This window comes from Oncorhynchus gorbuscha, linkage group LG11 (assembly GCF_021184085.1).
Source record: "Oncorhynchus gorbuscha isolate QuinsamMale2020 ecotype Even-year linkage group LG11, OgorEven_v1.0, whole genome shotgun sequence".
Taxonomy (NCBI): domain Eukaryota; kingdom Metazoa; phylum Chordata; class Actinopteri; order Salmoniformes; family Salmonidae; genus Oncorhynchus; species Oncorhynchus gorbuscha.
The window spans coordinates 35,258,151-35,282,015 of NC_060183.1; the positions used below are offsets into that span (position 1 = coordinate 35,258,151).

At 43.1% G+C, this 23,865-nt stretch overlaps 1 protein-coding gene across 7 annotated transcripts in view; it reads left to right on the forward strand.

Moving 5' to 3' along the window:
• The window catches only part of LOC124048546 (CBP80/20-dependent translation initiation factor-like), a 136,094-nt gene extending 115,413 nt beyond the window's left edge, over positions 1-20,681 (forward strand). For all 7 annotated transcript variants that reach the window (XM_046369440.1, XM_046369442.1, XM_046369441.1 and 4 more), the window contains 2 exons: positions 16,951-17,004; positions 17,906-20,681. In XM_046369440.1, the coding sequence (XP_046225396.1) occupies positions 16,951-17,004; positions 17,906-18,124 (273 nt within the window). In that variant the 3' untranslated portion in view covers positions 18,125-20,681. The remainder of the gene's footprint in view (positions 1-16,950; positions 17,005-17,905) is intronic.
• Positions 20,682-23,865: the final 3,184 nt, after the last annotated feature.

Sequence of the window (23,865 nt, forward strand, 5' to 3'; positions counted from 1 at the left end):
TCCCTGAGCTGACAAGGTAAAAACCTCTCGTTCAGCCCCTGAACAAGGCAGTTAATCCAATGTTCCCCGGTAGGCCATCATTGTAAATAAGAATTTGTTCTTAACTGACTTGCCTAGTTAAATAAAATGGAGTTGCTTACCAAGATTACATTGAATGTTCCTGAGTGGCCTAGTTTTTAAAGTGCCTAGCACTTAAATTTGCTTGAAAATCTATGGCAAGACTTGAAAATGGCTGTCTAGCAATGATCAACAACTAACTTGACAGAGCTTGAACAATTTTAGAATGAATTCTATGAAAATATTGTATAATCCAGGTGTGGAAAGCTCTTTTAGACTTACCCAAAAAGACGCACAGCTGTAATCGCTGCCAAAGGTGATTCTAACATGTATTGACTTAGGGGTGTGAATACTTATGTAAATTAAATATTTCTGTCATTAATTTTCTATAAATGTGTAAACATTTCTAAAAACATTTTTTTACTTTGTCGTTATGGAATATTGTGTGTTGATGTATGAGAAAAAAATCCATTTTGAATTCTTTCAAAACTTTCTGAAGGAACCCCCAACTCTCTCTGTATGGCAGGCTCACACATATTCTAGCTGTAATTCTCTGGGGTCATCAACTCATATTTTTCCTGATCAAATGCAGATGGAAACGAACAGGATATTTACGTTATGTACAGTCAAAGTCGGAAGTTTACATTCACCTTGGCCAAATACATTTAAACTCAGTTTTTCACAATTACTGACATTTAATCCAAGTAAAAAATCCCTGTTTTAGGTCAGTTAGGATCACCACTTTATTTTAAGAATGTGAAATGTCAGAATAATAGTAAAGAATTATTTATTTCAGCTTTTATTTCTTTCATCACATTTCCAGTAGATCAGAAGTTTACATACACTCAATTCGTATTTGGTAGCATTGCCTTTAAATTGCGTCAAACGTTTCGGGTAGCCTTCCACAAGCTTCCCACAGTAAGTTAGGTGAATTTTGGCCCGTTCCTACTGACAGCTGGTGTAACGGAGTCAGGTTTGTAGGCCTCCTTACTCGCACACTATTTTTCAGTCCTGCCCACAAATGTTCTACAGGATTGAGGTCAGGGCTTTGTGATGGCCACTCCAATACCTTGATTTTGTTGTCCTTAAGCCATTTTGCCACAACTTTGGAAGAATGCTTGGGGTCATTGTCCATTTGGAAGACCCAATTGTGACCAAGCTTTAACTTCCTGTTTTGAGATGTTGCTTCAATATATCCACATCATTTCCCTTCATCATAAAGCCATCTATTTTGTGAAGTGCACCAGCCCCTCCTACAGCAAAGCACCCCCACAACATGATGTTGCCACCCCCGTGATTCACGGTTGGGATTGTGTTCTTCGGCTTGCAAGCATCCCCCTTTTTCCTCCAAACATAATGATGGTCATTATGGCCGAACAGTATTATTTTGTTTCATGAGACCAGAGGGCATTTCTCCAAAACATATGATCTTTGTCCCCATGTGCAGTTGCAAACCATAGTCTGGCTTTTTTATAGTGGTTTTGGAGCAGTGGCTTTTTCCTTGCTGAGCGGCCTTTCAGGTTATGTTGATATATGACTTGTTTTACTGTGGATATCGATACTATTGTACCTGTTTGCACTTTTTGCACCAAAGTACGTTCATCTCTAGGAGAGAGAACGTGTCTCCTTCCTGAGCGGTAGGACTGCTGCGTGGTCCCATGGTGTTTATACTTGCGTACTATTGCGTGTACAGATGAATGTGGTGCCTTCAGGTGTTTGGGAATTGCTCCCAAGGATGAACAAGACTTGTGGAGGTCTACAAAAAAAAATCTGAGGTCTTGGCTGATTTCTTTTGATTTTCCCATGATGTCAAGCAGAGGCATTGAGTTTGAAGGTAGGCCTTGAAATACATCCACAGGTACACCTCCAATTGACTCAGATTATGTCAATTAGCCTATCAGAATCTTCTAAAGCCATGACATACTTTTCTGGAATTTTCAAAGCTGTTTAAAGGCACAGTCAACTTAGTGTATGTAAACGTCTGGCCCACTGGAATTGTGATACAGTGAATTATAAGTTAAATAATATGTCTGTAAACAATTGTTGGAAAATTACTTGTCATGCACAAAGTAGATGTCCTAACCGACTTGCCAAAACTACAGTTTGGTAACAAAAATTGTGAAGTGGTTGAAAAATGAGTTTTAATGACTCCAACCTAAGTGTATGTAAATTTCTGACTTCAACTGTATATTGTGTACTGTATACTACTGTGTACCTTGTCTGTGAATCCACAGAATACACAGAGCAATCATCCTCTCAGATCATGTAAATGAACTAACTCTGAGACATGGCAGTTAACACTAAAGCAGTCAACAAAAATCCTTATCTCTGGGTTAGGTATTTCATCAAACACTGAGATGCTACTTCAAGAGCTCAGTATCGGAGATATGGGTGAGAGGTCACAATGTCTGGCATGGGCCCTGTTTAAAAGGAGTGCACTATATAGGAAATAGGGTGCCATTTAGAACACAGCCGAGGAGAGTTCCCAATTAGGTCTGGGCTCCATGTCCCAACATGCTTCCACTGGCTGAGGGTATAGCGTAAAGGCTTCTGCGTGCTTCAGTTTGGCTGCCGAACCAAACGAGTGTGCTCGCATACACCCTTAACCCCCTAAGGTCGATGTCCGCGAGCTTGCGAAAATCTAGTTAGTATAATACAAAAATCCCCCCCAAAAATGTTTTTATCTGTCAGTTTAAACTAGAGATACAGTATCTGTTTTTTTTGCATTGGATGCATCTCAATCTACTGCGTCCTCCAAGGGTTGGCAGACAGTCTAGTGGTTAGAGCGTTGGGCCAGTAACCGATCGAATCCCCGAACAGATGATTTAAAAATCTGTCATTCTGCCCCTGAACAAGGCAGTTAACGCACTGTTCTCAGCCCGTCATTGTAGATAGGAATGTGCTCTTAACTGACTTGCTAAATAAAGGTTACATTATTTTTTTTTATAAGAAATGTTGCACTTCCGTGTGAAAGGTGACAGAGCTAGTGCTGTGTTTGTCACACCATGAGAATTCCTGAAAATTAGTCTTCTCACAAAATCATCTGTAGCATCTGAACGGTTTGGCCTACAAACTATTATGACCCCTCTATGGAAAGATGAACCCGATAGTGTTCTCCGTTTTTGATCTACGACCCCCACAAGGGCGGCAGGTAGCCTAGTGGTTAGAGCGTTGGACTAGTAACCAAAAGGTTGCAAGATCAAAATCAAATCAAAGATCGAATCCCCGATCTGACAAGGTAAACATATGATGTTCTGCCCCTGAATAAGGCAGTTAACCCACTGTTCCTAGGCTGTCATTGAAAATGAGAATGTGTTCTTAACTGACTTGCCTAGTTAAATAAATGTACAAGAAAAAAGTTCTTACAAACAACCTGCCAACTTCTGTCTGTAGCGTCCAAACGGTTTGGGCTACACACCTACATGACCCCTCTGTGGCAAGGCTCTGTTTTGCTCTAGGATGCCCACAAGACACATCTGAAGGTCCCCCTGAAGGTCCCCCAGTACCATTCACTTTAGATCCCAAAATAATGGGTTAAATACACATTTTTTTTTTTTATATATATATATATATTATAAAAAATGTTTCCTGATATTTCTTCCATTTCTCAGATATTGGACAGACACTTCAGAACAATTTTTTTGCGTGGGGACTATTTGTTGTTCCATGTAGTGAATATGTTATTAAATGCATGTGTATGGGCTAATAGCAGTAAGGCCCAAAATCATTTTTCACCATATATTTGGAGAAAGAAAAAGATACTTCAAGGGGTCTTAATTCAAAATCAAATAGCTAAATGATCCTTGGTATGACCTTCATAAAACAATTCCATATAGCGTAGTAGAACCCCCTCCCACGGCTTAGACTTATGGGTTAAAAGACCTTCGCATGAAAAATGAGGAAAAGTGGCAATAGTACTGTTTGTCCATCTTAAGACACCAGATACACTTCCTCAAAATAGTCCGAATTAATATAAGATAACTCAAGAAATGTCATACATTTTTGTGTTTTTGCAGAGGAGATCTTAGTCGTGCCATTTTACATCCAATATTTTTTTTACAGTATTTTGTAAGTGAAAAATGTGCATGAAACGTGTCTGTCCTTGAATGACAACAAACACTTCATTGAAGAATCCCTACAGGTGACCAATCACAAATGAAGGGGCGAAGACTTCGGCTTCCGAACCTCGGCTTGCTTCGAAAACATTTAGTGTGCACGGACAGCCCAGAAATACCTTGCCAAAAGCCAAAATAACAAAAACTTCACACTGTCATCATAATAAATGCACAAACTTCCGAACTGTTTCGGTTGGGAAGCATGCACGCCTTTAGAGCACAACTTCAGGCTGCAGCTGTAGTCACTGGTAGCTTACGGCAGTCTGATATTAGACCGTATTTACATGGCTTTCATCGGCTAGGCTCCCTCCACACACCAGCCAAGTGTAATGTAGCCTACATGTTCTCCTCTGTCTGGTAGAACAGGTTTAGATAATTACAGGTGTGTTGAATGTGTATCTGGATGGACTGTAGTTACATGACAGGTGTATAGGTAGGTAGTAGACTGTATGGATGTAGAGTCAGGTCCAAAATTATTGGCACCCTTGATAAAAAATGAACAAAAAAAGATGAATAAATAGTACAAATACTGGGTATGTATTGTATGCCCCAATCATTTTTTTTACAATTATATTATTTTATTACAAATACAATTGCTCAGAGAAAGAGATTTTGTTTAACAAGTAAAACAATAAGTCTAAAAAAGATGGGCAAAATTATTGGCACCCCTGTTTTCAATACTGCAGCACCCTCCCCTTGCTAGGATAATGACACTGAGCCTATTTCTAAAATGTGCCCAGCCAGCTCTATCTGGGATTTTTACGTTTTATTAAAGTACAGACTCAGCGCTTCAAAATTGTATATCATACACTGTAGTTGGGGAACGTTATGCTGCTTTAAAAGTTTATCAACTTGTAACCCCACTTTTGAGAAAAGGCTCCTGAAAACGCCCCTGAGGTACTAACACTAGCTCAAGAGCTCTTCTTTGTGTATGCCTATTGAGCATTGTTCACGCCCTCTTAGGTCTTCGCACCACCCATCTCTTTAGGATTTCACATGTGAACTGGTCTCTTTGTGAATTGGGTCTCTTTTTTTTCTCCTTTGTTTAGCTAGCTAGCTAAACAAGGTCATGAGCACCAGCTAAATTCCGGGCAGAAATGTTGTTGAGAGCTGTAGCAACACTTTTGCAGTTGTCCATAGCTATATCGTCCCAAAAATATGCGATGGCAAGCATTAGAATAAAATTTAAAAAAGTATACACAGCACTTTACTTTTTTCTCACAAAGCGAAAATAGGTTTTTAGACATTTTTTTTTTAATGAAAATAAAAAAGATACCTTATTTACATAAGTATTCAGATCATTTGCTATGAGACCCGAAATTTAGCTTGTGCATCCTGTTTCCATTGATCATCCTTGAGATGTTTCTACAACTTGATTGGAGTCCACCTGTGGTAAATTCAATTGATTTGGACATTATGTGGAAAGGCACACACCTGTCTATATAAGGTCCCACAGTTGACAGTGCATGTTATAGCAAAAAAACAAAACAAGCCATGAGGTCGAAGGAATTGTCCGTAGAGCTCAGAGACAGGATTGTGTCAAGACACAGATCTGGTGAAGGGTACCAAAAACATTATGCAGCATTGAAGGTCTCCAAGAACACAGTGGCCTCCATCATTCTTAAATAGAAAAAGTTTGGAACCACCAAGACTCTTCCTAGAACTGGCCGTTCTGCCAAACTGAGCAATCGAGGGATAAGGGAGGTGACCAAGAACCTGATGGTCACTCTGACAGAGCTACAGAGTTCCTCTGTGGAGATGGGTGAACCTTCCATAAGGTCAACCATCTCTGCAGCACTCTACCAAATCAGGCCTTTATGGTAGAGTGGCCAGATGGAAGCCACTCCTCAGTAAAAGGCACATGACATCCCGCTTGGAGTTTGCCAAAGGGCATCTAAAGGACTCAGACCATGAACATGGTGGTGGCAGCATCATGCTGTGGTGATGATTTTCAGCAGCAAGAACTTCGAGACTAGTCAGGATTGAGGGAAAGATTAATGGAGCAGAGTACAGAGAGATGCTTGACGAAAACCTGTTCCAGATTGCTCAGGACCTTAGACTGGGGCGAAGGTTCACCTTCCAACAGGACAACGACCCTAAGCACACAGCCAAAACAGTGCAGTAGTGGCTTCAGGACAAGTCTCTGAATATCCTTGAGTGGCCCAGCCCGAGCCCCGACTTGAACTTCATCGACCTGAAAGTAGCTGTGCAGCGACTCTTCCCTTCCAACCTGACAGAGCTTGAGAGGATCTTCAGATTAGAATGGGAGAAACTTCCCAAATACAGGTGTGCCAAGCTTGTAGCGTCATGTTGAAGCTGCCAAAGGTGCTTCAACAAAGTACTGAGTAAAGAATCTGAATACTTAGTTTGTAAATGTGATATTATTTTTTTAATATATACATTTGTATACATTTCTAAAAACATGTTTTTGCTTTGTCATTATGGGGTGTTGATGAAGGGGGGGGAACTATTTAATCCATTTTAGAATAAGGCTTTAATGTAACAATGTGAAAGTTCATTGGGTCTGAATACTATCCGAATGCATTGACCAGGGATGGCCCCAGTCTGTTATGGGACAGAAGCCTGTGACGTGACAGACCAATCAGGACTCACCTCTCGGCATGCCCCTGCATTATCAAGCCCCTGCATTATCTCAGCCAATAGAGCTCGCCAGCTTATAGTTCTAAAAAAATGTAATTAATTAACATTTTCTACCTCTGGTTCGTTGACCGTTCCTATGGGGGAAAGAATGAGGTTTTGGGATACACGCCAAAAATAAGTTCTGGCTTCTTATGTTTTGTTCTATGACATATCAGTCAGTTAACATGACCCTTATACATTTTGAAGCCATAATGTGCTTTATGTGCTTGTGTTGATGACATAAATTATTCAAAATTCACAAATAAATTAGCTGAAGATTATCTCATAGAACAAAACAGACTTTATTTTCGCTGTTTATACCCCCCCCCCCCCCCCCCCCCAAAAAAAAAAAAGAAATCCCCATAGGATTTGGCCAACGAGCCCTGGCGTAGATAGCCTCCGTTAGTGCCGACAAAACGACGCCATAAATATTGCTCTTTATCAGGGCAAGCCAGGAAGGATCCTGTCCTATTCTCTATGTAGTGGAGTGCTTTCTCCTTGGCTCAACTAGGCTTGTAATTTAAGATTGCATACCATTTTTTTATTAAGGCACATGAAAGTTCACATGTTCGAGAAGGCATTTCTGGACAAAGAAGTATATATATATATATTTTTAATTCAAGCGGCCTTGCTGTGAAGTAGAACTAGCTTCAAACGCCCACTTTCCTGAATCCGGTCACAAATGTTTTATGAGATTGAATAACACATTTGGAGGGATCTTAGACCATTCCTCCATACAGATTCTTTCCAGATCCTTGATATCCTTAGTCTGCCCTCATTGGCTGCCTTCTTCAATTCAAACCACAAGTTTTCAATGGGGTTAACATCTGGAGACTGAGGTGGCCATTGAAAATGTTTTATTTTGTGGTAAATTTACAATTTCTTTGTGGATTTGTGTGTGCGCTTGGGGTTATTGTCTTGCTAGAAGATCCACTTGCAGCCCAATTTCAGCCTCCTGGCAGAGGCAACCAGGTTTTTGGCTAAAATGTCCTGGTACTTGGTAAAGTTCAGGATGCCAGGACCAGTGGAAGCAAAATAGCCCTACAACACAGAGAGCTAATATTAATAACATGCATGTCAATCTCTCCTGGCTGAAAGTGGATTTTACTTCATATTGACATGTTGAATGCACCGAGCTGTCTGTCTAAACTACTGGCACACAGCTCGGACACCCATGTATACCCCACAAGACATGCCACAAGGTCTCTTCACAGTCCCCAAGTCCAGGACAGACTATGGGAGGCACACAGTGCTACATACAGTCATGACTACATTCCACATCAAGTAACTGACGCAAGCAGTAAAATTAGATTTTTTTTTAACGGTCAAAAAACACCTTATGGAACAGCGGGGACACACAAACATTGACACACACAGACAAACGAAAACATAGGCGCACTATACATACACATGGATTTAGTACTTTATATCTATGGTAGTGGTGGAGTAGGGGCCTGGGGGCACACAGTGTGTTGTGAAATCTGTGAATATATTCTAATATTTTAAAAATGTATAAACTGCCTTAATATTGCTGGACCCCAGGAAGAGTAGCTGCTACTTTGGCAGCAGCTAATGTGGATCCATAATAAATACAAAAAGATCCACCACCATATTTTACCGTCGGTATGAGGTACTGCATATAGTTCTGTTTTATGAAGCCAAACCTGCCACTGGTATGCGTGGCCAAAGAGCTCTATTTTCATGTCATCTGACCATAGCATTGCCTGTGGTTTGCTAAACGGCATTGGCACTTGGATTGGAACCAGTGCTTTGGTCAGATGACATGAAAGTAGAGCTCTTTGGCCACGCACACCGGTGCACTTGTATTAGTATAAAATCATACAATATACTGTAGCTCAGGATTTGTATTTATTTTATACAGTCTTCTTTGCTCATCTTTATCAAGGGTGCCAATCATTTTTGGGGCTGAGTGTATGTTAATCCTGGGATGAATGACAGGGTGAGAGTGAATGGCCTTCGAGAATGACTTTTTAAGGTGGAACTGCCTCACCAACCACAATTTATAAAGTTCTGAACATGTTTAGCCTTGTTTCTTTTTACTGATGCGTTTGGAACCACGGAGCTAAGGAACACCACCAATGAGAATAGAGGTCACAGGTCAGTGAGTGACAATACCTTAAAAGATGTCACACAGGATTCCCGAGCAGAATGTCTGTGGACATCAGGGAGTTTTCAGTATTCATAGCAAAGGAAGTGGGAATGGAAGAATGCGGAAAGGAGTGGTTGGGGGTTCTGGTGACAACCTGCACATGTGGTGCTAAATTCAGTGTAAGTAACGTTAGAGCTTGGCAACCATCAGTCTACCAGGTCTCCAGGTATGTCATTATGGGCATGCCTCAGTTTATATCCCCAGTCCCAATGCTCTGTCTAGGAATTATTTCCTAGTCCCAGTCCCACTACTGCTGAGACTATTCCGAGGTCTTCAGTAATTACCACAGATCACCAGTAATTCTTCCTAGCAGCCATCTTGCACACGAACATAGTGAATACACACACACACTTCAGCAGGTGACATCTGCTGACAGATAGACAAAACTGGAATGGCATATAACCATTGTAGTGCAGTTACTTGGTTACTTTAGAATGTAAAAGCAATACATCTTTTGATTATAGCTTAGTGTTGTTTTCCCACAGCATTCTATTAAACCTGTTAACACCGCTACATTTAGTAACGTTAATCAATCCACAAATACACTAGGTGTTGCTATTTGATTTATGTTCACTTTTCTGACTACTTCGTAACTGTAGTGGAAACTATAGCCTTTGTTACATACAGTATGTAGGCCCCAGCCAGGCAGTCTCAGTTGAGCTGATGGTGGGTTCTGAATAGCTTGCCTCATCATTGGGCTTAGTAGTGTAGCTGTGTACACCTAGGCCTGCTCTCCTGTATGTGAGAGAGACCAGTGTTAAAGCTCTATCTCCCCCTTAACCTCCTCGATCGAATTGTCCAACTCTGTCTAACTCCCACAGTTGAACGGCTGTATTCAGAATAATGTCAGTCCTAACAACAGGGAAAGGCTTTAGTTAGAGACAGTGAGAAGATGCAAGGTTTTATGGATCTCTAGCTCTATTACAACATGTAGAAAAGCAGCCAACGGAAGATCTCTTGTTCAAATTGCACCATTTATTACATGTCTATCCCTACTATTTGGTCAAATGTATTAATTCAACCCCACAACCTCTCAACATTTTAGTCCTTTTAGTGTGCTCTGTTTTACCCATAATAATCGAGTTGAAAGTCAAAGCTCTGTGCTGGTGTCGTTGGTTGGTTTCCCGGGTAAGGATATGTCTTGCAGTACTTTTGACCAGAGCCCTATGGGCCCTGCTCAAAAGTTATACACTATAAAAGGAATAGGGTGCCATTTCGGGGGAAGCCCAAGTTTAGTTTCACATGGCGGGGATAGGGTAATTATTGTGGCTTGTCAGCCATTTTAACTCCCAGCCAGACCCAGACAGTGTCCAGGGCCTTCCCTGGTCTCTTTGATCATCCCTCTCTCTGGAAGGACCCCCCCTCACAAAGAGCTGCTTGTCTCACTATCGGCCCCGCTCACACACAAACTTGCGCTCGCAGACACACACATACAGGTCATACACACACAAACAGACAGACATAGTCACACAGTCCTCTCATTAGATAACCGCGGAGAGAGCAAGGTTGGGTTCATAAGGCACCAAACGGAAGACTGAAACGGACTGAAATAGAGACTTGTCCTTAAAGAAATGTTTTTTTTTTTTTTTTTTTTCGTTGCAAAAGTTTTTGCTACAGTGTGCCCTAATGGATACGACCTAGAGGAGACCAGATGCACACAGCCAGAACGTCCCCTGAGTTGGGAACAAGCTATTTTTGTGATCTCATGGCACAGGCAAACAACTCTGCTTTTCTTGGTAGAGGAGGGTGGAAGGAACTTGAAGTTTCAAATTATGAATTGGTTGAGTTGGTAAATGGTATACAGCTAGTTCATGTATTTGTTGTACAAGTCTAGAGAATGTTTTAACATGTGGAAAAATGGATTTGCGAATATGATTTGTTACAGGCTACAGGTAGTAAAGGTATTTATTTACAGTACCAGTCTACATTGTAGAATAATAGTGAAGACATCAAAGCTATGAAATAACACATATGGAATCATGTAGTAACCAAAAAAGTTAAACAAATCAAAATATATTTTATATTTGAGATTCTTCAAAGTAGCCACCATTTGCCTTGATAACAGCTTTCACACTCATTCTCTCAACCAGCTTTGAGTTAGTCACCTGGAATGCATTTCAATTTACAATTGTGCCTTATTAAAAGTTAAATTGTTGAATTTCTTTCCTTAATGCATTTGAGCCAATCAGTTGTGTTTTGACAAGGTAGGGATGGTATATAGAAGATTGCCCTATTTGGTAAAAAGACCAAGTCCATATTATGGCAAGAACAGCTCAAATAAGCAAAGAGATATGACAGTCCATCATTACTTTAAGGAACTTTGAATGTTTCTTCAAGTGCAGTTGCAAAAACCATCAAGTGCAATGATGAAACTGGCTTTCATGAGGACCACCACAGGAATGGAAGTTCATTAGTTACCAGCCTCAGAAACTGCATCCCAAATAAATCCTTCACAAGAGTTCAAGTAGCAGACTGTTCAGATTAGACTGTGTGAATCAGGCCTTCATGGTCGATTTTGCTGCAAAGAAACCACTACTAAAGGATGCCAATAAGAAGAGACTTGTTTGGGTCAAGAAACACGAACAATGGACGTTAGACCAGTGGAAATCTGTCCTTTGGTCTGGAGTCCAAATTTGAGGATTTTGGTTCCAACCGCTGTGTCTTTGTGAGACGCAGAGTAGGTGAACGGATGATCTCCGCATCTGTGGTTCCCACCGTGAAGCATGGAGGTGTGGGGGTGCTTTGCTGGTGTCACTGTCAGTGATTTATTTAGAATTCAAGGCATATTTAACCAGCATGGCTACCACAGCATTCGTCAGCAATACGTCATCCCATCTGGTTTGCGCTTAATCCCACTATCATTTGTTTTTCAACAGGACAATGACCCAACACACCTCCAGGCTGTGTAAGAGCTATTTTACCAAGAAGGATAGTGATGGATTGCTGCATCAGATGACCTGGCCTCCACAATCACCTGACCTCAACCCAATTGGGATGAGTTGTACCGCAGAGTGAAGGAAAAGCAGCCAAGTGCTCAGCATATGTGGGAACTCATTCAAGACTTGGAAAAGCATTCCAGGTTAAACTGGTTGAGGGAATGCTGAGTGTGCAGTGCTGTCATCAAGGCAAAGGGTGGTTACTTTGAAGAATCTCAAATAGAAAATATATTTGGGTTTGTTTAACCTTTGTTTGGTTACTACATGATTCCATATGTTTTATTTCATAGTTTTGATATTTTCACTATTATTCAATGTAGAAAATAGTAAAAATCAAGAAAAACCCATGAATGAGTAGGTGTGTCCAAATTTCTGACTGGTACTGTATGTTCTTCACAGTTAGAGTGATGTTTGTTTTTGTGCACAATACATCATTATGCTCTGTAGATGTTCACCTATCGCTATGTCCTTCACTGTGACCGAACTATTCATCTTTCCTATAGAAAAAGAACATTGGCCTTGCTTTTCAAAGCTTTGATGCTTTCTACTACTGTATAGGATCGTCTGTGTGTCATTATTCAGGCTAGATATGAGACCGTTCACACACGACAGTCACACACTTATTCAGGCTAACAGACACACACACGCCCCCCCACAAACATGCACACTGTTGCGCATAATGACACTGCTCTGCCCTCCTACGAACAGTGTTTATGGTGCCGTTGGTGCTTGTGCTGCCAACCAACAGCCTCTCTCCCCCCACTGTACTGTAGCATAGTGCGTTTACTGAACAGCAGGGGTTAGCGTTTGATGCTCCTCTTTTTAGTCTGTCTGCTGCTGCCGCCGTATTCGGTCGTCTTGCCAGTTTGGCAAAAAAATATATATTTCCTTAACTGTTCCGTTTATACTTTATCCCTCCGCATGTAAGAAATCAGAGGGAAAGACCGAGACACACACACACACACAGCATACACACAGACAAACTCCTTAGGGGAGCTGTATACACACAGACAGGCTGTAAACTAGGGACCTCATTATAATCTGTTTCAGTCTTCGTCAGACAGTGTTCATTCTGCCTGAACGATATTCTCTGTCAGTGCAAACGTGTATCGCTGAGAGAGACAACCTACACAGACTGCCTATACCAGAGGGCTAACTCGCCTAGGGTTCTTATCCGCGGTGGTCTTTCCATCATCTAGCCTTTTGTCCCAGTTACAGATACCATTCCATCTGTTCCTACAAAGACAACCAGCCCAGATAACAAGCTAGATAACGTCACAATTCCCCCTCCAGACTCCACTCCTCACAGCTTCATCTTGGGGGAAGTAGAAAGTAGCACATTGTGGTTATTTTTTCTCTCTCTGGCCTCTTTTCTGCATCCCCTCACCTCTGTGGGACCTGACCATACCCTCAGGAGACGTGATGTCCCCATCCTCAGCCCGCCCGGTGAGGTTGTGACACCCTTCAGCAAGGCAGTGTGACTGGCTGCTCTTGGACTGGGTAGGGCTCTGGTCAAAAATAGTGCACTATATGGGGAATAGGGTGCCATTTGAGAAGCACCGGAGGACTCTTGCAGGAGCCCAGGGAGCGTCAGCTTAGCGGTCGCTGTGCTGTACTGTGCAGCAGTGTGGAGTGATGAGGCTCGGAGGACCATCTGATAGCAGGCAGTCAGGTAGTTCCCTCAGAGCCACGCTAGGATACACAGCTTTCACATCCCCACACTGCCCCCAGGGGGCGACTCTGAGAGGCACACCAAAGTTAGTACCAAGCAGCCTATCTACCACCTCCACAGGAATCTCTACCAATAGGGCTTAATGTGTGTTTGTTATAATACATAGTTTGCGCAAAGCTACTTTCTCCTGCCGACTTTAGTTTAGGCCGAGCTAGCTAGTGCAAGGCTTTGAGTATGGCTTAAGCATACCACCAAGTTACAGGAGTTAATTTGTAGGGCCATGGGCATAATTTCATGTATACATTTGGATGTGTTTACAAAATGGAAGTCCTTGGGACACAAAGTAGCTCCTCTGACCCAGTTTCTTCCATCACAGTTCCAAAATCCCTTCATTCTCCTTGGTGGTTTCCCCACCAGCCACCACCACAACATAGCACTTCTCCCCTTCGACTACTTCTCTGCACGACACATGAAGGATGTTCCTTTTCCATGTGGAATATTTTTGTTCGTCTGAACTGGCAGGTTAGGAAAGCAGTTATCCCGGGACCCACCTGCCCCAGCTTCTCGGCTCCCGCGCACACAATTCCCCCAGAGGTGAAAGGTCAACGTCTCTGAGGGTTGGCCATCGATTGGAGTGGTTGGTGCATTAAGCTGTTAAACCACTCTTAGTTGGTTCAGTGGTTGCATCCCAAATGGCACCCTATTCCCTTTACAGTGCATTCGTAAAATATTGAGACCACTTGACCTTTTCCACATTTTGTTACATTACAGCCTTATTCTAAAATGTATTACATTTTTTAAACATTCTCTCATCAAAGCGAAAACAGATTTTTGGAAATGTTTTCAAATTTATAAAAAATAAACATATTTTACCTAAGTATGCAGACCCTTTGCTATGAGACTCGAAATTGAACTTTGGTACATCCTGTTTCCGTTGATCATCCTTGAGATGGAACTCTTTGGCCTAAATGACAAGCGTCACGTCTGGAGGAAACCTGCCATGTTTTTCAGTGGCAGGGACTGGGAGACTAGTTAGGATTGAGGGACAGATGAACGGAGCAAAGTACAGAGAGATCCTTGATGAAAACCTGCTCCTTCAGGTCCTCCGACTGGGGGCGAAGGTTCACCTTCCAACAGGACAACGACCCTAAGCACACAGCCCAAGCAATGCTGGAGTGGCTTCCTGGACAGGTCTCTGAATGTACTTCAGTGGCCCAGCCTGAGCCCGGGCTTGAACCTGATCGAACATCTCTGTAGAGACCTGAAAATAGCCGTGCAGCGACGCTCAACATCCAACCTAACAGAGCTTAACATAGAGAACAATGGGAGAAACTCCCCAAATGCAGGTGTCCCGAGCTTGTAGTGTCATACCCAAGAAGACTCAAGGCTGTAATCGCTGCCAAAGGTGCTTCAAGGTACTGAGTAAAGCATGTAAAATACTTACAGTATGTAAATTAGATGTTTGTTTTTTATTTTTAATAGATCAATAAACCTGTTTTTGCTTTGTCATTGTGGGTAAATTGATGGGGGGGAAGCGATTTAATCGGTTTTAGAATAAGGCTGTAACGTAGCTACACGATAAGGGGTCTGAATACTTTCTGAAGTAGTGTACTATTAGGGGAATAGTGCCATTTGGGACACTCACAGTGTGTGGGAAATAGCTCAGTATTTCAGGGTAGGAATTTGCTTACTTATTAACTCCTTCTTAAGCTGTTTAAGCACCACCATGCACCATTATTTCCCTGTGATGAAGCGAAACTAGCTCATGAGAAGTGTGTGTGCGCGTACATGCCTACTTGTGTGTTCTGAAAGTATTTTTTGGCAGCAGAGTCACCAAATTGAATTTGTTCTCTGACAGTCTCAGAACAAAGGCGGACAGATCCTGCTCTGCACTCCTCTCTCTGGTCCATATGATCTAATTGTTTGTAGTTACGCACCCAATAAAGATCTGCCAACACAGTCACACAGCCTCGGATAGCTCAGCAATAGATCCTTATGGTGTTTGGACCTGACTGAATTTACAGCCCTGTTCTGCTCGTCTATGTTCTGTTTGGACTGAGCTGGACATACACACACTGAGCTGGATGTTTTAGTGAGTCGAGCTTGCCTCCCGGGTGGTGCAGTGGTTGAGGGCGCTGTACCTGGGTTCGAGCCCAGGCTCTGTCGTAACCGGCCGCGACCGGGAGGTCCGTGGGGTGACGCGTCGTCCGGGTTAGGGAGGGTTTGGCCGGGAGGGATATCCTTGTCTCATCGCGCCCCAGCGACTCCTGTGGCGGGCCGGGCGCAGTGCGCGCTAACCAAGGTGTTTCCTCCAAAACATTGGTGCGGCTGGCTTCCGGGTTGGATGCGCGCTGTGTTAAGAAGTAGTGCGGCTTGGTTGGGTTGTGTATCGGAGGATGCATGACTTTCAACCTTCGTCTCTCCCGCCCCCTGTACAGGACTTGTAGCGATGAGACAAGATAGTAACTACTAAAACAATTGGATACCATGAAATTGGGGAGGAAAAGTGGTAAATTCAAGAAAATATATATATAATATCTCGCTCTCTCTCTCTGGCTGTCTGTGTGTGTTTGTTTTTCCCCCATTGTCAGTCAACCTTACAGACAGAGAGACAACCCCCCCCTCGGTGTGCATAGTACATTTAGAGTACCATCTCCGCTCTGGGTATACACTCAGTGTACAAAACATTAAGGACATCTGCTCTTTCCATGACATATACTGACCAGGTGAATCCCGGTAAAAGCTATGATCCCTTATTGATGTCGCTTGTTAAATCCACTTCAATCAGTGTAGCTGAAGGGCAGGAGACGGGTTAAATAAGGATTTTTAAGCCTTGATACAATTGAGACATGGATTGTATATGTGTGATTTTCAGAGGGTGAATGGGCAAGAAAAAAAGATTTAAGTGCCTTTGAACGGGGTATGGTAGTAGGTGCCCGGAGCACCGGTTTGTGTCAAGAACTTCAACGCTGCTGGGTTTTTTACACTCAACAGTTTCCAGTGTGTATCAAGAATAGTCCACCACCCAAAGGACATCCAACCGACTTGACACCACTTTATGAAGCATTGGCGTCAACATGGGCCAGCATCCCTGTGGAACACTTTCAAGACCTTGCATTGTCCATGCCCGTCTAATTGAGGCTGTTCTGAGGGCAAAAGGGGGGATGCAACTCAATATTAGGAAGGTGTTCCTAATGTTTGCTATACTCAATGTTATCGGTCTCACTCTCTGGGGAGCTGTGTTACTTTGAGCCAGCCGTATATAGAAAATAATGAAGTATCATCTCTATAAGAGCCATCCTCTCATCATCTCTGTTCTCTTCTGTAACTCTCTGTTCTCTGTCTGTCGGTCTCTTACAGCTGCTGGAGTCTCCAGAGGTGAAGGAGGATGCGGTCCTCTGTTATTCTATGGAGGTATGTACTTTACTTTACCATACTACTGAATGTCAATACGGTCCTTCATATTATGTACTGATGCCTCCTACAGCTGCACACAGTAATTTATGAATAATGAGTTGTTATGTTATGTGTGATAGATTTGTTTTGAATGCACAGATAACTCAAGTCGTAGTAGGAGTGTGTCTGTAGTGAGGCCATTTTCTCTGTCTGGATGTATTGAAGGAATCTTCATGAATTATAGAGTGACTGTGAGGTAGTGTAGAGGCTAAGAACAGAGTCTGAAACTCCCTGAGTCCCAGCCTGTAGACAGGAGCTGGGTTGGAGAAAGGGGGGCTAAGTAAAAGCTCTGTTCAAGGGGGAAAAAAGAGGGCGATAGGGCAGGCAAGGTGGGGCGGCAGGTAGCCAAGTGGTTAGAGCATTGGGCCTGTAACCAAAAGTTCGCAAGATCGAATCCCTGAGCTGACAAGGTAAAAGAAAATATGTTGTTCTGCCCCTGAACAAGGCAGTTAACCCACTGTTCCCCGGTAGGCCGTCATTGTAAATTTGTTCTTAACTGACTTGCTTAGTTAAATAAAGGTAGCTTTAAAAAGACTGCCATAGCTATAGTGGAGCTAGTCAGTAATTGCTTGAATTTTCACCTTGAATTGTATGGGAAATTGGGAATATAAGACAGACAGACCAGACAGACAGGCCAAGGTTCCTATAATGGGACTCCATCCTTCTGAGACAGACATCTGTTAATGAGCCTGCCCCCTGCATGCCACAACTCAGACACCCCCACTCTTTAGTCAGCCAGCCACGGCCCGTCTCTCAGACTAGCCTTCTTAATATTCAGACAGCTAGACATAACCTCCAACGCCAAGTCACCTCTCCTCTTTTCCTCTCCCTCTCCTCCTCCCTCATCCTCCTTCTCCAGCTGCAGTCCACTGGTCGTCTCCTGGAGGAGCAGCTTCCAGAGATGATGACAGAGCTCCTGGCTGCGGCCAGGGACAAGATGCTGTGTCCAGCCGAGTCCCAGCTAACTCGCTCCTTGCTCATGGAGGTCATCGAACTGCACGCCAACCACTGGACCCCTCTGGAGGACCTCACCACACAGTACTACAACAGGACCATCCAGAAGCTCACCACCGCCTAGCCCCCCCAGACCCAGGACCTGTCCCACAGGTCAGGCACATGGAGGCCTGAGCTGGGTTGATGGCTGGGATGCATGGGACTGTACAGAGTCGCAGAACATAATTGGTTGGCCCCATACCAGACTGTAAATGCATTTAGGTATATGGAGATGGGACTGACAATACATACAGACAGACTTGAAATCCATGCAAAGACAAACACTACACCACACACACAGACAGAAGAGACTGGCCACTGGCCATGCAGCCTGCACACATTCGACGGTGGGGGGAGTGTCTGGTCACTGAGATGGGTGGAGGACAAAGAGACGACATGATGTGTGTGAGGGGGGGGGGGTTGGAACAGCAGCCGCCTGTCCTTGGTGAACAGTCTCTCCTCAGAGGTTAAAAAGAGAAGAATCAGGGGGGGTCCAAGGAGATTTCTTTCTCTCTGTGTTCATGGGCCAACCACCCTTCCTCCTTTTGGTCTTTCTCCTTTATCTATCTCCCCTCCTCCTCTCTCTGTCCCAGACCCTTTCACCCCAGGGTCTATGTGGCTGACTGGGGGAGATGAGAGGGGAGGCAGGCAGACCTCCCTCCAGTGGGCCAGGTCAAATGTCCAGACTGCAGGGCTAGGTTCCAGTAAGGCCTGCCTTTGTCCCCCCCCCCCCACTCCCCAGAGGCGCTTTGTGTGGCTGAGACACTGGCTGGCGCACTCTGGATTGCTGGCTGGGTAGCAGATGGCTTCTGGCGCCTCAGTGGGCTGGCTGCAGACACCCTCCCAGTCCCACCTACACTCCAGCCAAGGCCAACCCATCCTCCAACCCAGGCTAACACTAACCCAGCCAGGCCGCTGACAGACTGGGGCAGTGGGTTTGTCCTGGGGGCCAGTGGGGTTGCCGTGGGGGGCTAGGGATGGGGGATTGTTGGGAGGCGCAGCAGATAGCAGCATCAAGCCGCTGCTTTAGTGGAGCTTTTGTTGTCATTATCATTTTCAGAGGGGTTTAATTTTCTCTGTCCATGCTTTTGTTACCTTTGTTATTAATTATATTATATTATTGTTACTATTATTGTATTTCTTTTAAATCATGTACTGTAAATATGTATGATAATGGAATATTTTAGGGTAGAGGTATTGCACAGGTTTGATTTGTTTTGCACTGTTTTAAGGTGATTACTTGTTTTAAAAGAAAAAAATACTTTTTAACGGTGGTATGGATAAATACTAGCATTAAGAAGAATCAATAGGTTTGAGGGGTTGGTTGACTAGAAAGGGAAGGTTTAGCCAGAAGGAAGAATCAAAGAAATTATGAATTTGATGAAGTCAGACTAGTGGCCTTGTGAACTATAACTACATTTATAGAGTTGCGTCCTTGCTGTTTTGAAAGACAGGGCCAAGAGAGGTGGAGAGTGCTTTGCCGAGTGACCGAATTTAGTGAGGTTATTTATTTGATTTTTTTTCCTGCAAAAAAAAACAACAAAAAAACGAGCCTGATACAAATCGCTTCTTCAAATGTTCTCCTGTTCAAGCAGCCATTTTGCAGTGTTGGATATTTTGCAACTCTCTGTATGATGATGGAGTATTTGCTTTTGAGAGAGAAAAAAATCTGTTTCATTTTACAGATTATAAAAAAATATATATATATATATTTGACAATGTAGTTAGCTAGTATGTGATTCGCATTACTCTGGCTTCTGCAAATGTGTGTACAACACTATTGACATATCAACCCCATCATCATCATTATGTAATCATTTAAATGTAATCGAATATACAGAAAATACCAGTATTTAAGACAACGAAGCAAGCTCTAGGAGGGCATGGTGCAAAGAGAGACAAGGGCTTACGTCCCCTTTATCAACCCTTCCAAAGTGTGCACTTGTTCACTTCCCTTTCCTGATTTGAAAGGAATGACTGGTATAAGAAATATGATATTCTCGCCATGATGATTAGCTATAGGGTTGTGGTTGTGTGGATAGAACTGCTCTTTCTGTGGGGCAGTCTTTCAGTCCTAGTGTTAGTAGCTTCTGATTTCCTATTGAACTTTTTCTTTCTTTTTTTTTGCATCAAGAATTCAAATATTTTAAGGTTGGCACACATCCAAAACAATAGGGTATTTTAAAACAGATAACTGACGAAATAAAGGAAACACCAACACTGGGGCTACCATGAGCCAGAACAGCTTCAATGTCCCTTGTCGTCGATTCTACAAGTGTCTGGAACTCAATTGGAGGGATGCAACACCATTCTTCCACTAGAAATTCAATCATTTGCTGGTGTTGATAAACGCTCAGGGAATCTCCCTTACGTGTTCAATTGGGTTTGAGATCTGGTGACAGAGACGGCCATGGCGTATGGTTTACATTGGTTTGATGAGCATGAAACATTCAGTGACCAGTCGTGCCCTGTGGATGGGGTTATTGTCGTCCTATTGTCATAGCCATGGTAGCCAAAATAATGGCCTGCGCAGTATTTTATACATGACCCTAAGCATGATGGGATGTTAATTGCTTAATTAACTCAGGAACCACACCTGTGTGGAAAAACCTGCTTTCAATAAACATTGTATCTCTCATTTACTCAAGGGTTTCAATTATTTTGACAATTACCTGTATATACAAACCCATCTGTCTACATAAGTAGATAAGGTGAATTTCATTTTAGTTTGATAAAATACAATGGGTCTTGATTTTCAGTGACTAAAATTGTGATTCCGATCACTTGCCTGGTAAGTGTGGTATAATGTTAGATTGTAAATAATGCTACTGGGTGATTCCATATGCAAAGGAGTGACTCTCCTCTGTGACACTGGGCCTCCCGGCGCCGTCTGACCTTAGACCTTTAGGTTACATCACTCGCCCTACTATTGAATGCGAAGCACCTCCATTTGCATCTCATTGACATTGGGAGGTATATGGTATAGCATCATCACAGCGGTGTAACCCCAGCGAGGCGAGACTACCAGCCAGATGGTGCACAGATAATGAGCTGTAGAATTTGTGGAAGTTGTTGGTCATCAATTTTATTTTTTATTAAGCCATTTAAAAAATGTACTAACCGAAGAGGTGTAAAAAAAAATGTTGGTGTTGTACTATGGTTTTCAGCTGCCTGAAATATTAGGCGCCTGTATTGACGCAGCCGCTAAACGTTCTCACGGTCTGGACAATTTTATTTTCCCATTTCCTGAGAACATCTCCCCCTTCACTCCACTGTTCAGCCACTAAAGCCTCTTTATTTTAAGAAACCATCTCGTATGTCTGGGGGATGCCTTGTGTTGCACTGTTTTGACTCAAACACAATATTCTTCAGAATAAGTAAGGATGTAATACCTGAGAAAAGCTCAGTTTCCTCTCGATATATGCTCTCCCACATGTCGCTATGCTCACAATGAGCTCTCATTCTTCAGACACAGAATAAGTATTTAACTGGCAAGTTAAGAACAAATTCTTATTTACAGTGACAGCTTACTGGGGAACAGTGGGTTAACGTCCTTGTTCAGGGGACAGAACAACAGATTTTTACCTTGTGAGCTCGGGGATTCAATCCAGCAACCTTTCGGTTACTGGCCCAAAGCTCTAAACACTAGGCTACATGTACACACTGGGACTGTCCTATATGAATCATACTACATACTAAGGTCATCTCTGTTAAAAGGTTTTGCATACTTTCAAAATTGAGTATTACCTATAGACATTATACTATATTTTATGTGTCTGACTAGTTGTCTGACTAGTTGTATGACTGGATGTCCTTGGCCCATTGTGTTGCCTTTGTTAGGCCCTGCCCCAAACCCGGGGCTAGCCTGTGGCGTCAGGAGGGCTCACTGAGCCTGGGTTCACTCCCCCAGGGGCCTGGATCTCTGAGCTCGTCCCTGGAACACAGGCAGGTTGTCCTTCAGCGTCCGTCCACATCAATCACTGTCTGGGGATGTGAGGGAGGAGAGGAAAGGGTGGTGAGACGGGGTAGTCTACTTCTGATATAGGGGAGAGGGCATCAAACATACTGGGAATGTTAAGGGCATGTGAAATGTTACTGCTCATGTCTCCTCCATTTTCTAATGATTTCTGGTAAATATGCATTAAAGATTTGCATAGCTGTGTGTGCAAATTGTGATTTATTATAGACAGTTCCACTCAGCTCTTATGGCGAGGAGTAACAAAATGCACACACTGATAATTCATCTCACAACATGTGGACTGTTCAATATATGAAGGTGTCTTCATGTAAAAATTATTATATTTAGAATAGTTTATTTACCTTTTTATTTGAACAGGAAAGTCATATTGAGCCTAAAGTATCTTGAACATGAGCCCTGCACATACATAAACTAACATCAATAGGCAAGAATAGATAAGTACACACATCAAGATACACAACACAGAAAATTAAAACGAACACATTCTTCATTACAAAAATCCTCTTTTCAGCTGTCTAAATTGCCCCAGGGACACCAAAGCATCCAATTGAAATGTCTTTTGGAGATTATTCCAAACATGGGGTGCAAGGAAGTCAAAGGCTAATATACTCGAGGCGTTGTATCACTTTGTGTTCTCCTTTAACAGGTACTGTATATTTTTAATAATGCACACCATTTGATAGACACAACCCTGAAATGATACTGTGAACAGACTGTCAGACACCCCATCTGCAACCATGTTTGTCTCCAGTCTCCGCCTCGGTCTCTTGTGTGTCTTATGATGTGGATGTTGGGTGAATGACGAGCACGGCTCTGTGCTAATGGTGTCATCGGGCCGAGGGGAGATGGCTAAACGGAGGATGGAGAGACTGCTCCCTCCATCCCTCCCTAGGCTGAATTAGAATCATGGCTAATTTTGCCCGCGCGTCGGAGGATAAACAGAGAGGACCATGCGGGCTGGAGACTCATCCAGCTAGCTACGTCTTCCAGTGAATTAGATCGCATTACCGAATCACAGTAGGAGTTCATGTTGGCCAGCCAGTCTAGACTATCTGCAGCACAAAGAGATGTTTGGACGGCCAGTCTGCACAATAAGAGAGGAAAGCTCTCCCATGGACTGACCGACCAAGACAGGGGGGATGGGGAGGACTTTATGGTCTAGACATTCTATAACCTTTTCATGGTGGAGTTAGTGGGAGTCATCTTTGGTTGATGAATTAGCCTACATAGTATGACAACTATGAACTGGACTGAAACATTAATAAGAAAAAGACAGACAGCAAGTAAAGTTTTAGCTACTTAGATGTATTATCAGCAGTCACAATGGATGCGTTCCGGCCACCATTTCAAGCCTTCGTCAGCAACATTAGTTGAACTGTAATATGAATGGTTATGTGTTAGGCATTGTTTCTGGGAAGAGGATTTTGTCATGGTCGTCCAGACAGAGTCCTGTGTCTGGTCTTCCTGTCCCCTGGTCATCGTGGCTGAGGCTTTATTCTGGGGCTGTGTTGTCAGGACTGATGGATGAGCTGGGTGTGAGCTAGCTAGCTGAGTAACTGCTCAGCCTAGCCTGGGTCTATTGTGTAGGGCAGACAAAGGGAGGCTGTGACTCAGCTGTCCTTGATAGCAAGTCACAAAGAGAGAGAGAGAGAGAGACAACCCCCATGAACACACAAACTCTCAGCTGAGTAGTCCCAATCCTCCTGATGATGCCATTCAGATGTCACCACTCCTATAGCTCTGCCACTGATGGGCAGGGGAAGATACAGTACCTGTAGTCACTGATTATTTGTGAGCTTTTGAATGCGTGTGCTCATGCCACCTGCATTCACAGCTCATTTCTGACC